General features: G+C 46.8%; 2 protein-coding genes across 5 annotated transcripts; both read right to left on the reverse strand.

The window, feature by feature from the left end:
- Positions 1–429: 429 nt before the first annotated feature.
- On the reverse strand, positions 430–4,162 carry LOC310662332 (perforin-1-like; the record flags this gene model as incomplete). The annotated part of the gene is made up of 2 exons (XM_083409131.1): positions 430–2,328; positions 3,582–4,162. The coding sequence occupies 2 exons, from the start codon at positions 4,160–4,162 to the stop codon at positions 1,230–1,232; spliced, it is 1,680 nt and encodes a 559-aa protein (XP_083265257.1). The 3' UTR covers positions 430–1,229.
- A 3,003-nt stretch (positions 4,163–7,165) lies between these two features.
- On the reverse strand, positions 7,166–14,396 carry LOC310662966 (perforin-1-like). 4 transcript variants are annotated; one of them, XM_083410402.1, is made up of 3 exons: positions 14,077–14,396; positions 11,290–11,914; positions 7,166–9,953 (listed from the first exon to the last, which is right to left on the reverse strand). In XM_083410402.1, exons 2-3 carry the CDS (start codon positions 11,859–11,861, stop codon positions 8,858–8,860), a joined length of 1,668 nt encoding a protein of 555 aa, XP_083266528.1. In that variant the 5' UTR covers positions 11,862–11,914; positions 14,077–14,396; the 3' UTR covers positions 7,166–8,857. The 4 variants fall into 4 exon arrangements, with proteins under 4 accessions (XP_083266528.1, XP_083266531.1, XP_083266530.1 ...); XM_083410405.1 differs by lacking the exon at positions 14,077–14,396 and adding an exon at positions 13,666–13,842; XM_083410404.1 differs by lacking the exon at positions 14,077–14,396 and adding an exon at positions 13,627–13,840.
- Between the last annotated feature and the right edge of the window lie 263 nt (positions 14,397–14,659).

The following is a 14,659-nucleotide window of genomic DNA, read 5'->3' on the forward strand; positions in this document are numbered from 1 at the left end:
TGGCTCGCTTGGGATTTGGGAATGACTCACGGCCAGCAATCTTGAGTACAATGGGAAGAGGTGAAGCGTAAGCTAACAGCGGCTTCATAACCCAATTCAGACTAGTCTCCATCCAGCATTTTCCAGTTTCCAGCATCCACCATTATTTTTATAGCGCAAAAGAATGGATCCAGTGGAGGTATGGTATGGAATTGGTGACCTCGTAGCTGAGCCTACGGTTTGCAATTCCACTGCTATTTCTACAATTCTTAAAACAAATTCACTTTGCTGTTCATTATCTATGGGCCTTTATCATGTCCTGCAGAAAGTAATCTCTTTAACTGGCCAGAACGGAGTGTGAGGGGGCGGGGGGGAGGGGGCACTGAGTTTCACTGAGTCGACCAGGACGCTGCTGAAATATGAGAGCACAAAGTCCACCATGGATGAACAGATATTATTTATTTATTTATTGTTACATACTGCCCTTAATCATAAGTCTGCAAGGGCAGTTCGCAGAATATTGGCTCCCTAGCAATATGTTTATTTTTCTAGAATACCACATTTCAAATCTGGAATATCCTTAACCAGTTAAGGATTTGCAAGGTTGAAAGCAGCACATATGTAAACACAAATATGTATTTGTAACATAGGAGTTGGAGAGAAAGAAACTGGTGGCTTACCCTGTTTCAAAAAAACACACAGCAAAGATAGGAAAGGAAGCAGGCTTGGATCTGATCTCTGAGTAATCCTGAGAGCCTGGCCTCTGCCAGATGAGCCAGTGATCTAACTCTGTATAAAGATGCTTTGTATGATTATAAGAACCTTCGGCAGGGTTGGGGGAGTTTAAACAATTATGTGGTTGCTGTCAAGGGGCCTAAAGAGCTAGAGCTCACCTGATAAAAGCATCTTTGCTCCTTGTGACCACCTGTGGACCAACTAGGCCCCAACCCCAGAACTGCCAGATTACATCCGAATCTGTCTCAACAGGATCTGTCCCAACTCTGCCCCTTGATTTATCTCAGGGGAGGTAACCAGTGGCGTTTCAGCCATTGTTGGACTACAAATCCCATCACCACTAATCATGGGCCGTACTGGCTGGGAGTGCTGGGAGCTGTAGTACAGCAAGAAACATCAGTTGGGCCACCGGATGCCCTGATCCTACTTTTCCATGCACCTGCCCCCACCTATTCAGCATAAGGTCCTCAAATATAGAAGGACATAGCACTGGTTTGGATGGGCGGATGGGAACACTAGTTAAAATAAGAAGTTGGCAGCTGGAGCGGGACATATTCTTGACAGGTGGGGCCACTCAACGTGTGGCCACATTCCAGGAAGTAATAAAACTCGATGTATCCATATTGTGGAGAACATGTGTACCATTGAGCACCAGCCCTGGCCTCCAGATTGTGGGTACACCTCTGCAAAAGTTCATTACCACGCCAGCCATCATTGTCCCAGACTTCTACGTGAACGGGGTTTTCATGATCCAGCATGACAGTCCCAAAGCCCAGGGTTTCATCCCAATAGGGGTCGTTATCAGATGGGATGATGCTGGTCCTCAGCGCTTGACCTTGAAAGACAACTCTGACATAAGCATCGGTGGCTGTGAAGTGGTCGCCCCAAAGGTTGGATCCTCTGGTCACAACAAAGGTGAGGTGTGCCCTACCCCGCTGTCGGGCACAGCACATTTTGTTGTTGAGGCGATCCTTTTGACAAAGGCAGGTGCATTGCTCAGCTGAGCTCTGGGAGCTCCAACGTGGACACCGCTGCGGACAGTCCCTCTTCAGGGCCTTCCGGTTTATATGACTCGCAATGGCTTGCTTCAGCAAATCCCTCCTTGGGTCCTGGTGGTTCAGCAACATGTGCAAGGGCTGGAGGGAATAGGAAACCAGCCCAGGATGTGCTTTTGCACTGTTTTTCCATTCCGAGAAGAGTTGAGCTCCTCTGGCTTTTGAGAAGAGAATCTCGATCTGCTTATCTCCTCCCTCAACTTCAGTTTGCTGCTTGGCATAGTTTTCATGCGAGACTCCATGACTGTAGAACTTCTGGATCGCTTCACACCTGGCATTTTGGGAAGTGGACCCAAATACCTCTTTGTTTCCCAAAGAAAACACCCACTTTAAGCAGTCCTGGATGCTGGAAGCTGTAACCCCCCACAAGGCCATCTTGCATGTCTGCACAGCCAGCAGGTGGCGAACTCGGCCCCCAAGGTCCACCTGGCTGATGTAGTGGGTGCCATAGCTGTCGATAAAATGCTGGTATTCCTCAGAGTTGTTCTTTATTGGCAGTTCGGCCACATGCTGGGCAAAGTGAGAGGACAGCGGTGAGGGTCTATGGGGGAGTCTCAGCCTGCTCAAGAATAGAAAAAGAGGAGCAGGATATTAGAAGCAAAGATTATAGTTTTGCCCACACCACCCACACCCATAATCCTCCATCTTTTTGAGGGAAGGAAAGCCTGCAAAGTTTCAGGGATCTTCTTCCTCTCCAACATGTTATCCCTCCCCTGTAAAGGCCCCCAGAGCTTCCTGCGAATCAGAAGAGAGGAAGCGTACACATGCAAGAGGACTTTAAACACAAATGTGAGCACCTTGAATTGGAACTGGAAACGAACTGGCAACTAATGCAGCTGCTTTAAAATGTAGTGGGGTATATGTTAGAGCTAAACCAGGCATGTCCAATGTCTGTTTCAGGGGCCTAATCCGCCCCGCTGGTCGATTTAATCCGGCCCCTGTGGCAGTTTATCTCCTGGGGTAAAATCCTAAAAAAAAACCTTCAATCTTAAAAAAAGCTCAACCTCAACCCTAAAAAAAACAAACTTTGGTCATCCCTCATGCATGGTCACGTCATCAAATCTGGCCCTTTTTGAAAAAATCCCAACCAGTAAGCTGGCTGCAGCATTTTGGACCAGCTGAAGTTTCTAAATGTTCTTCAAGGACAGCCCCATGTAGAATGCATTGCAGTAATCCAATCTGGGAGTTACCAGAGCATGGAAGACAGTGGCCAAATAATTTCTCTCCAAAGGGGCCCAGAACTGGTGAAGTAGGCAGTGCTGGGGCAAAATACTGCTAGCCACCAAGGTTACCTGAGCCTCCAGTGACAGTGTTGACTAAAGATATGGTGACAGTCAATCAACTGGTGTGCATTATTTCCCAGGACCCACCCCTGACTCTTCTGGGGCTGAGCTCTTGATCTGAATCGCCCTGCCTGACCTGGCCACTTAACCACCTCCAGCCCACTTCCCTAATTCCTGAACATCTGAGCCTGCAACCAAGCTGATGATCTGCCTCCTGCTTCCTATTATCCTTTCTTTCTATTGGCTCTTCCCAAAGCAAGAAGAAAGCTTCCCTTCCTCCTTTGTTTGAGTCTTCAGTAATTCTATGTATGAGAGCTTTGTGGAGTTTTGTTGAATGCTATCTGAATTGAGAGAGAAGTCTAACAATGGAATAGTAAGAACGAATGAATAACTGAACCCTGTGGGGGCAGAACACAGTTCACTAGAAACCTCTGCTGGAATTGCTATATCTGTTTGATCCAACTTCCAGTTGAGGACGCCCGCTCATCATTTACTTTGATTGTATCTCTAGAGGGATACTGATGCTCACCTGTAGTGTGTGCAGTAGACCTCTTGCCTCACAAAGCTGTAACTGTCATGCTGGGATTTCTCATGTGCATAAATCGCCATCCGGGAGTGAGATCCAGCAAGGGCCACCCTCATCTTAGGCAGCTCCAGCCCTAATTTGCTCAGCACTGCGCTGAACCCCAGCTCCATGTCCAATCCCAAATCTGCTTTCCAGTCATTCTTCACCTCCGTGGCCATTGCATTGGCAACATCCACATCCAAATTCTCCACAGAGCTGCTGACTTGCCGATGGCACGAGCGGACGACCTGCCAGTCCGCAACAGCTAAAGGAAGTTTCTGCAGCTGCCCGTTCATCAAGTGATTCCGACAGAGGACGCACGTCCCATTGGGGCCCTGCCATTGGCTGGTGTCCACCACAAACGCTCCCTTTCTCTCCAGAGTGGTGATGTCAACCCCCTGACCAATATAGGTGTGGCCAGGCACAAAGGTGTCCTGCTTCATGCAGATGGAGCTGGGGTGCCGATGGCAGTCGCTGGAAGTTGTTGGTGGAAGTTGGAAGAGAAATAGGAGGAAGGCTGCTAGGAAGAGGTGTTGTTGGGACATGATTGTTCTGCTGTGATCCTCCCCCCACCAGTGGGGCAGATGGCTTCAAATCACCATGGGAAATAAAACAGAGAAGACTTATTTGCACCATCCAGGCATTTCCCACATTTGAGAGTCCCTCTTTTCACATCACCTGTTGCTACCTGACCCTTTCTAACTGGAGGTACCAGGAACTGAACCTGTTGGCTTCTACAAAGTAGATGGTCTATCACTGAGCCATGGCCACTCCTAATGGTATATTCTGGGCCCTAGCAACCATGGCTCAGTTGCCAGGAATGTAGGACCTATTGTTTAGCAGCAGCCTGGAGGACCACAGGCTGAGTCATGGGTCACCAGCATGGAGCTAATAATAATAATAATAATAATAATAATAATAATTAATAAATTTTTTATTTATACCCCCTTCCCAGTTCAGAAAACCGGGCTCAGGGCGGCTAACAACAAATTTTAAACACTTAATTGATGCAACAAAAACCAGCATAAAATACAGTGTAAAACGTGAATAACAATAAATCCAGAATTCAAAAATCAATTTAAGGGGGAAATCCATCCAATAAACATTAGATGATCACCAGAGCTAGCTGGCTAAATTAGTCCTATTTGGGCCAGCGAGGAGACCAGGGGAGAATTAGCTGTGGGATCCCAGAGCGGGTAGTCTTCATAAAAAGGGGAGGGGGAGGCAAGGAAGGGGAATAAAATATCAGGCTAAGTTCAATTTGAAATCAGATGTTGCTGAACTCGCAACTCCCATCAACCCCAGCCAGGGCTGTCAATGGTCAGGGATGTTGCTTTACTTGAGCAATGTCTGAACATTGGCTACTCCATAATTGGAATGAAGTTCTAATGATGGCCACCCAGTGAACTTCATGGCTGAGGAGGCGACTGAATGTACAGCAGGAACATAAATATGAAGAGGAAGCCTTGGGACTAGCCATAGAAGTCCCGATTTCCACCTAAAAACAGGCATGTATAATCTGGGCACCAGATGTTCTCCCTGACCTAGCACTGTTGCCTTTTATTTCCTAGCTTGGTGACAAGTAGAAGACCAATATATGTCACTTCCTCCAGGATAGAGCAAGGAGGAAAGCTTTAACTGTTGCATCTCTTCACATCTTTGGAACACAGAACATCAGTCTGGTGTAAGCCCAGATACACTCTGCATCTTAAATCTTTTATGCTGGGAGTGTCTGTGGGGTGGGGGCTTCCAGCTTGTGGGTGTAATAAGGAGTACATGGTGGAATATAAACTCATTTACAATAATAAATAATGAATATAGTAGCAAACTTACCTGCTCTGTAATTTCCGAACTGCTTTGCCTTCTCAGTGTAGTACGTGGCACCACAACAGCTGCCTTTCGGTTTCTGTTCCCACCAGTTCCCTCCCTTGCCAACCGATCTGCTTTGTCTTTTGCATGTCTCTAAACCAAGATTGGATTGGTGGACATTCACTCACCCCTCCACCCCTGAACGGGCAGGACCGCACCCAGTCACATTCTCAGAAAACTGGATTCTTCTTTTCTTTCCCACTGTTTCAAATTCTTGTGTTAATAGTGTGAATTATAGGAGTCACAAACACCAGTGTATTTTTGTGTGTGTGTGAGAGAGAGGGGTGGTGGTGGTGGATGCCGGGGTTTCCTGATGGCTCTCTCTCTCTCTATATATATGGCAAGAAGAGGGATGAACCCCATCTCAAATCCTCTTATCACCCAATTCTTTATCCACTCCATACCTTTGTAAATACCAAAAGCAGTCTGCCATTCCAGTCTGTCATTCCCAGTTCATATCAGTGACTGCTACAGTCATGGAGCCAAGAAGGAAGGCCTTCCTTTGCACATAATAAATAAATATTTTTTTTTTTTTTTTGAAGGATTGTCCTTTCTTACCTTTGGCAGAGAGCTCCAGTGGCAAGGAAAGATTCTGCAGGTTGGTGAGCCTGAGAGGACCACTTCAGACTCCTTTCTTTTGAGGTTGAAAATTCAAGACAAAACTGAAACCATCATACCAGGATAGTGAGTGGCCACTAAACGGACCGTTTGCTTTTGTGAGGAAATTCCTTATAAGGAAGCCTCCCCCCCCCCCAATGCAAAAAGTTTGGCAGAGGCCTCATAGAAGAAGTTCCAATTGTTCTAGGGAGTGGGGGAACTTTTTTGCTCCACAGGCCAGATCCTTATTAGATCTAGCCTTCTGCTGCAAATGTGACAAAGGGGCGGGGACACCCATCTGTCAGTCACCACAATGATGTCAGGTGATTGGGCATGTTGCGATACCGCAAAGCCTGCTCTCCGCTGACCTTGGCTCAACTGATGGGCTGTGGACCCAACACCTGCTTTCTCTTGCCTCTGCATGATCAGGAGCATATTATAATGTTCCCGATTATGCACTGGCAGTCATGTCTCTACCTGTCCCATAGATCAACATCACATATATAGTGGAGGGACTGGCATGTTAAGTACGATTGTTTAATTATGATGATGATTCTCATCAGCTCCAGCCAGCATGGCCAATGGCCTGGGATGCAGCCTAACAAATTATTATTGCCAGTTATAGTTTTCAGGTTAAATGTACATACAGTGGTACCTCAGGTTAAGTACTTAATTCTTTCTGGAGGTCTGTTCTTAACTTGAAACTGTTCTTAACCTGAAGCACCACTTTAGCTAATGGGGCCTCCCGCTGCCGCCGCACCGCCACTGCACGATTTCTGTTCTCATCCTGAAGCAAAGTTCTTAACCCGAGGTAATATTTATGGGTTAGCAGAGTCTGTAACCTGAAGCGTATGCAACCCAAGGTACCACTGTATTGGTTGGTTTATATCTACTGATCAGACAAGCTTTATTCCTGGAGAAAACATGGTTGACTTGATCCAAAGGGCACTCAGTGTGACACAGAATCTGACTTGGGGTGGGAGTGGGGATTGTCTCTCTAGACACATTCAGAGATTTTGACTATGTGGAGTGGGTGTTTCTGAAAAGGTGTTTTTTAAAAAAACAAAACAAACACACCTAAATTTAGAAATGATTTTATCTTTAATTGATCTTGGTGTTGTCTGCAACAACAGCCACAAATGGATTCTCTTACCTGAGTGCACATCTTAAGACAGGACCTAAGTAGGACATCCTTTGTTCCCACTGCTATTTGCATTGATCATTGAAACTTTGGAGAATAAAATTAGATTGTATTTATCCAGTATGCATTCGGGGAGTGGAACACTCCATCAATTTATTTTCCCAACAACTTCCTTTTACGTCCAATCATAAAAGAAGCACTAGAACATGTGTTAAAGGTAAAGGGACCCCTGACCGTTAAGTCCAGTCGTGGACGACTCTGGGGTTGTGCCGCTCATCTCACTTTACTGGCCGAGGGAGCCGGCGTTTGTCCTCAGACAGCTTGTAAAATGCTGTAAAACATCTGTAAAATGCTGGTGACTTTATAACATAATATGCTGCAAAGAAGAAGGAAATATCAACTGAAATCTCAACTTATCTCTTTCCCTATTCTGATCATTGTCACTTGCAAGCTGTTCCCCCCGCCTAGTTCCCACCCTCTCCCACAGACCTCCTTTCTTTTTGTATTATTATGGTACACAGCACCCCAGCCTTTGAGCAGTGCAAAATTCCAGGGGTACCAAGCGTGCTTATCTGGTGTACCATATGGTGCTTACCAAAACATCCCAACGACAGGTGGGAAAACCACTAAGATGATTGCTAAGGACACAAGGCACAAAGAAAAGCACATAAAACACCATAAACCATGCCCGTAGGAAGGCCAGAAGCAGGTCCTGAGCTCAATAGCAGTGTTCCCACCTCTGACAGTGGAGGTAGAATCTAGCCATCGTGCCTAGTAGTCATTGATAACCTTCACCTTCATGAATCTATCTGATCTTCTTTCAAAGTCTCTTTTAAAAGCCATAGCTATCTCTTTTGGGAGCAAATTGTTCCAGAAGATGAGCAACTGGACCCAGCTGAGCCTGTGGTGTGGAATTCCACCTCTTCCTCTACAGGTCTAAAAACAAATTCACTTTTGTTACTCTGGGCATTTGTATCAAGAGAGGTGGGATAGACAGGTTTGTCTAGGGAGTTTGCTGTGGGCCTTTATCATGTCCCACAGAAGGTAGTATTTTCATCACCACTATAATGAATAGAGCTCATTATATCTGCTACCTTGCAACATATTTATTTTTTCAAAATACCAAATTTCTAATTCGGAATGTCTGTAATCCATGGAGGATTTTGCAGGGTGAGGTGCATAAAAGCAACGCATGTGTAAACACAAATATGTATTTGTAAAGCAGGAGTTGGAGAGAAAGAAACTGGTGATTCACCCACTCTTGTGGGGCTGGGAATCTCCAGACGCTGACTCATAGCTGCAGGAAAACAGCAGAGATAGGAAACAGTCTAAGAGATTATCTCTGCCTGAGGGATCCTGAGAGCCTGGCCTCTACCAGGCAGAGTATAAGGCCAGACAAACAAGTGGTCTCACTCTGCATAAAGATGCTTTGTATGTTTATAACAATGTGGACCAACTAGGCCCCAACACCAGATCTGCCAGATTTCTTTTGAATCTGTCTCAATAGGGTCTGTCCCAACTTTGTCCTCAATGGGTGGAGGAACCTGTGGCCTTCTAGCCATTGTTGGACTACAAATCCCATCGTCCTGAAATAAATGGAACAAGGAAAAAGCACTGAATTAGCAGGGGGTGACTAGTTGAAATGAGAAGTTGGCAGTCGTAGGGGGACATAATTTTGACAGCTAGGGCCACCCAACGTGCGGCCACATTCCAGCAAGTAATAATACTCGACGTATCCATGAGGCGCATAACATCTGTGCCGGATAGTCCCAGCCCCGGCCTCCAGCCGGTGGAAACAGCCCTGCAGAAGGTCATCTCGCCAGACGTCTTTGTCCCAGAGCTGAACCTCAAAAGAATTGTGGTCTGCCAATGTGACCGTCCCAAAGTCCAGGGTTTCCAACCACTGAGGGTTGTTGTCGTTTCTGACGACGCTGGTTCTCATTTCTTGACCTTGGAAGAAAATCCTGACATAAGCATCGGTGGCCGTGAAGTGGTCGCCCCAAAGCTTGGACCCGTTGACCACAACAAACGTGAGGCGGGCCCTGCCTCGCTGCCAGGCACAGCACATATCGTTGTTGAGGCCGTCCTGCTGACACAGGCAGGTGCATTGCTCACCTGAGCTCTGGGAGCTCCAGCGTGGACACTGTTGTGGACAGTCCCTCTTGAGGGCTCTCTGGTTGATATGGCCCACAATGGCTTGCTTCAGCAAATCCCTCCTTGGGTCTCTCTGGTTCAACAAGGTGTGTAAGGGTAGGAGGGAGTAGGAAACCATCCCAGGCTTTGTTTTTGCACTCTCCATCCATGCAGAGAAGAGTTGGGCTTCTCCAGTTTTGGAGAAGAGCATCTCCACCTGCTTATCTCCTCCCACAACTTCGATGTGCTGCTTGGCATCAGCGTCCTCGAGGATTCCACGGGAGTAGGCCCTCTTGAGATCTTCACACTTGGAGCTCAGGGAAGCGGAGCCAAACAGCCAGTCAACTCCTAGAGAAGCACCCCAGTTCAAGCAGCGCTGGATGGTGGAAGCGGTAATCCCCCACAAGGCCATCTTGCAGGTTTGCACAGCCAGCAGGTGGCGCAGTCGCCCACCCAGTTGCACATGGCTGATGTAGTGGGTGCCATAGATGTTGATAAAATGCTGGTATTCCTCAGAGTTGTTATTCCTTGGCAGCCTGGCCACAGCGCGGGAGAAGTGGGAGGCCAACAGTGAGGGTCTCTGGAGGAGTCTCAACCTGCACAGGCAGAGAAAAAGTGGAGCACAATCTTGTAAGCAAAATTTATAGCAACTTTATAGCATTCTGTACTGAAGGAGCAAAGATTGTTATTATTTTATTGTCTGCTCTTCATCCTGGAATGGTTACAATTAAAACAGGATGCATAAAACTACAACCACAGAAACAAGGTGGGTCCTAAAAATGTACACAGCTAGTGTCAAAAGGCAGGGGAAGAAGAAAAAGAAGTCCCAGCAAAAGAACAATGGATACAAAAAACTTATGGAATATGCAGAAATGGCGAAACTTGCTGGAAAAATAAGAAATCAAATTAAACTTTTTATAACAGAATGAAAATGGTTTATGGAATATTTACAAATAAACTGTAAACAGATAAGAACATTGGCAGGATTCTTGTAATAACCTGCAGTTTTATAAGAGTATATATTTAAAGTAGAAGAATAAATGAGTAAATTGAGTTAATTTGGAATATGCAGAAATATATATATATATATATATACACACACATACAGTGGTGCCCCGCAAGATGAATGCCTCGCAAGACGGAAAACCCGCAAGACGAAAGGGTTTTCCGTTTGCAGAGGCGCTTCGCAAGACGAATTTCGAAAATGACGAAAATTTTTGAGGGGTTTTTTCCGCTCCCCAACCCCTTTTTCTGAAGCACTAAGCTGCTAATAGCCTTTTAGCAGCTAAACCGCTAATCCCTTAAGCCTTTAATAGCCCTTAAACTGCCAATAGCGCTAATAGCGCTAATCCGCTAATGGGCTTGCTTCGCAAGACGAAAAAACCGCAAGACGAAAAGACTCGCGGAACGGATTCTTTTCGTCTTGCGAGGCACCACTGTATATATATATATATATATATATATATATATAGGAACCGCAGAAAGAGGGGGAAGGAAGTCGAGTTTTGAAACGTTAAACTGATTGTGAAATCATTGAAATGTATAAAACTAAAAAAAAAAAAAAATGAATGGATGAATGGCAGGGTAAAGAGGTGTGTCTTCAGCATTCACTGAAAGCTGAATTATGAAGATGCCAGACCCACCTCTGTGGGGAGGGATTCCACAGCTTAGGAGCTGTCACAGAGAATGTTTTCTCCTAGGCCATGCTTGTGAGAGTGGCGGAGAAACCAAGAGGGTCCCCTCTGCTGCTCATAACACCAGAGGGTGTCTATGGGGAAGGAGGCAGTCTTTCAGGTACTTAGGTCCTGAATCGCTTAGAACTTTAAACACTAATGTGAACACCTTAAATTGGGCCCAGAAACGAACTGTCAACCAGGGCAGTTGCTGTACCAGACTACGCAAGTCCCTCTTGAGAGGGCTACTGGTGCTCACCTGTAGTATGTGCAGGAAATCTCTTGCCTCACAAAGCTGTAACTGTCCTGACGGGATTTTTCATGCGCATAAATAGCCATCCGGGATCGAGACCCAGCAAAAGCCACACGGGCCTTAGGCAGCCCCGGGTCTTCTTCCCTGTCATTGTTCGTCTCCATCTCCAAACCCAGGTCTACTTTCCAGTCATTCTTCACCTCCGTGGCCATCGCGTTGGCGACATCCACATCCAAATTCTCCACGGAGCTGCTGACTTGCCGATGGCACGAGCGGGCCACCTGCCAGTCCACGCCAGCCAAGGGGACTTTCTGCAGATGCCCGTTCATCAAGGGATTCCGGCAGAGTTTGCACGTCCCATTGGGGCCCTGCCATCGGCCGGTGTCCACCACATACGCTCCCTTTCTCTCCAGTGAGGTGATGTCCACCCCCTCACCAATATAGTTATGGCCAGGCACAAAGGTGTCCTGCTTCATGCAGATGGATCTGTGGAATGTCTGGCAGTGGCTGGAAGTTGTTGGTGGAAGTAGGAAGAGAAATGGGAGGAGGGCTGCTAGGAAGAGGTGTTGTTGGGGCATGATTGCTCTGGTGGGATCCTTCACTACAGGAGGCAGAAGGCTTGTAAATAACCCTGCAGAACAAAGCAAAGAGGGCTTCTGTAATGGTTCTAGGGGTTGCTCGTGCGTAAGCCGGTGCAAACACCTGGCTGGATTGCCTGAGTGAACCTTTTCTGTCCGGACAGCCACTCAGCCGTGGCTGTCTCAATTGCTGGCAGAATCCGTCAGTGGGCGTTTCTTAAACTTCTTCCAGCAAAGAAGCTCTTTGACGCCTAGTCTTCTCCTACTCTCTCTGCGCAAAGGCCTTCTGCACAAGGAGGGCGTAGGCAGCGGAGGACCTCTACTCACCCCGCTGGTCCCCGGCAAGGAGTCATGGGACCACCTCGCCGCTTCCCCCTTCTGCCCCCCTTCTCCACTGGTGCTACGCTGATTCTCTTCCCCAGAAGATGGGCTGCCTCTCCCAATCCTGGAATGCTCTCCGGAATCCCTCTGGATTTTGCTCTCTCCCTCCGGCACTGATGGCAGTTCCCTGACAGCTTCTTTGCACTGTCTAGGCATTTCCCACATCTGTGAGCCCCTGTTTTCAAACAAAACACTCAGCCTTGCTTAAATGAACTTTTATCTCATCGTACTGGGCGTCAGGGAGCTGTGTTTTACCAAGTCGCACTATTTGTCTATCTAACCCAAGACTGTCCACTCAGCAGCTCTCCAGGGTCTCATGCAGATGGTGTTTCACATCACCTGTTCCTACCTCATCCTTCTGAACTGGAACTACCAGCAGGTGAGCCTGGGACATTATACATGCCAAGTAGGTCTCCCCCCGCAACCCATGGCCATTGCTAATGTATCTGAGGCCCAGTGTGGAGAACCTTTGGCCCTATACTTTGGTTCACGACAGCTCCCATTAGCTCCAACAAGCATGTCGCAATGGCTAGGGATGATGGGAACCTGGAGGGCCACAGCTTATCCACAGTGGTTTAAGGGCATGGGTGACCAGCATAGTGCTCTTCAGATGTTGCTGGACTCGCAATTCCCTTCAACCTCAGCCAGCACCGTCAAGGGGCAGGGATGTGGCTGTAGTCTAGCAATGTCTGAAGAGCACCACATGGACCATTCTCTCATTAGGATGAAGTTCAGCAACTTGCCCAAGGACTGGCCACCCAGTGAACTTCATGGCTGAGGAGGCCACCAACTGTACAGCAGGAACGTAAACATTAAGAGGAAGCCCTGGAACTATGCATGGAAGTTACAACTGCAATCTAAAAACTGGCATGTACCACCTGGGCACCAGAAGCTCTTCCTGACCTGGCACCATCGCCTATCCCGACCTCTATCTTTAATAGCTTGGTGATGGGCAGAAACCCAACAGATGTCACTTCCCATGCCATAGAGTTGCAACAAGGAGTAAAGCTTTAAGTGTTACATATCTTTGCATCTTGGGAATGCAGAACATCAATTCAGTGTAAACCCAAATATACTCTGCATGATATTCATTTGGGCAGGGGGGGAGGCTTCCAGCCTGTGGGTTTAATTAAGGGTATACGGTGCAATATAAACTCATTCATAATAATAATAATAAATGAATGCAGTGGCAAACCTTACCCGTTCTGTCATTTCCAAACTGCTTTGCCCTCTCAGTGTATATTACATGGCGCTACAACGAATTGTCTTTCCATCTCTGTTCCCACCCGCAGGCTATTTTTCCAATTCCCTCCCTCTCCCACTGACCTACTTTCTCTTTCATATTCTTGCTAAGCAGAGATTGGACGGGTAGAAACTCACTCACCCCTCTGCCCCGAAAACAAACAGGACAGTTTCCAATCACGTTCTTAGCAAATAAGATGCTTCTTTGGCCTTCACGCTCTCTTCTTTTGCAGCTGCTTCCAATTCTGGCACACATGTCTTGGATTATAGGAAAATAACAAAGGCCAGTGTGTTGTGTGTTTCTGTGTCTGTGTGAGAGGGAGGGGTTTCCTGACGGCTTTCCTGAAAAGTGGTTTGTGTGTGTGAGAGAGAGAGAGAGAGAGAAGGAGGAGGAGGAGGAGAAGAAGGGTGAATCCCAATCTCAAACCCTCTTAACACCCCATATTTTCGTCTGTCCCACTTCTGCAAACACTAAAGGCCTCTTCCGGGTGTGATTTAATGTTTCCAGCCTGTCATTCAAGGATTGCCACAGTCACAAAGCTTTTGCACATTAAAAAAAACAAGAGAGTTTTGAAGGGTGGTTCTTTCTTACCTTTGACAGAGTCCAGTGGAAAGGAGAAGTTTTCTACATGGGTGAGCCTGAGAGAACAGCTTTAAAATCTTGTCTATTTGAGGTTTAAAATTTAAGACAAAACAGGAACAATCATACCAGGATAGTGAGCGGCCACTACTGGGGAAAAGGGACTGTTTATTTTTGTGAGGAAAAACCTTATAAGGAAGCCTATTTTAAAAAAAATAAAACAAAACCCAAAATGTCTGGAGGGGACCTCATAAAAAGAGATGCAATGGTGCCAGGAAGTGGAGAAACCATTTGGCTCCAAGAGGCCATATCTTTATTTATCCTTATCACGGCTAGCCTCATGGCCCAAATATGACAAGTGGGCAAGTCTGCCAGTCGCCACAATGCTGTCAAGTGATTGGGTGCCTTGAAGTCCCAAAGTCGGGACTTCAAAACACAATGCATAGCTGCATCGCCAAAGCCTGCTTTCTGCTGACCTTCTCTCAACCACCCATCAATCCCACGGCATGCATGATAAGATGCCTAATGTAAGGCTCCTGATTATACATTGGCAGCCACATCTCTGTCTGCCCCATACTGATATCACATATACAGT

The sequence above is a fragment of the Podarcis tiliguerta genome, assembly GCF_965153285.1.
Source record: "Podarcis tiliguerta genome assembly, chromosome: 13".
Classification (NCBI taxonomy): Eukaryota; Metazoa; Chordata; class Lepidosauria; order Squamata; family Lacertidae; genus Podarcis; species Podarcis tiliguerta.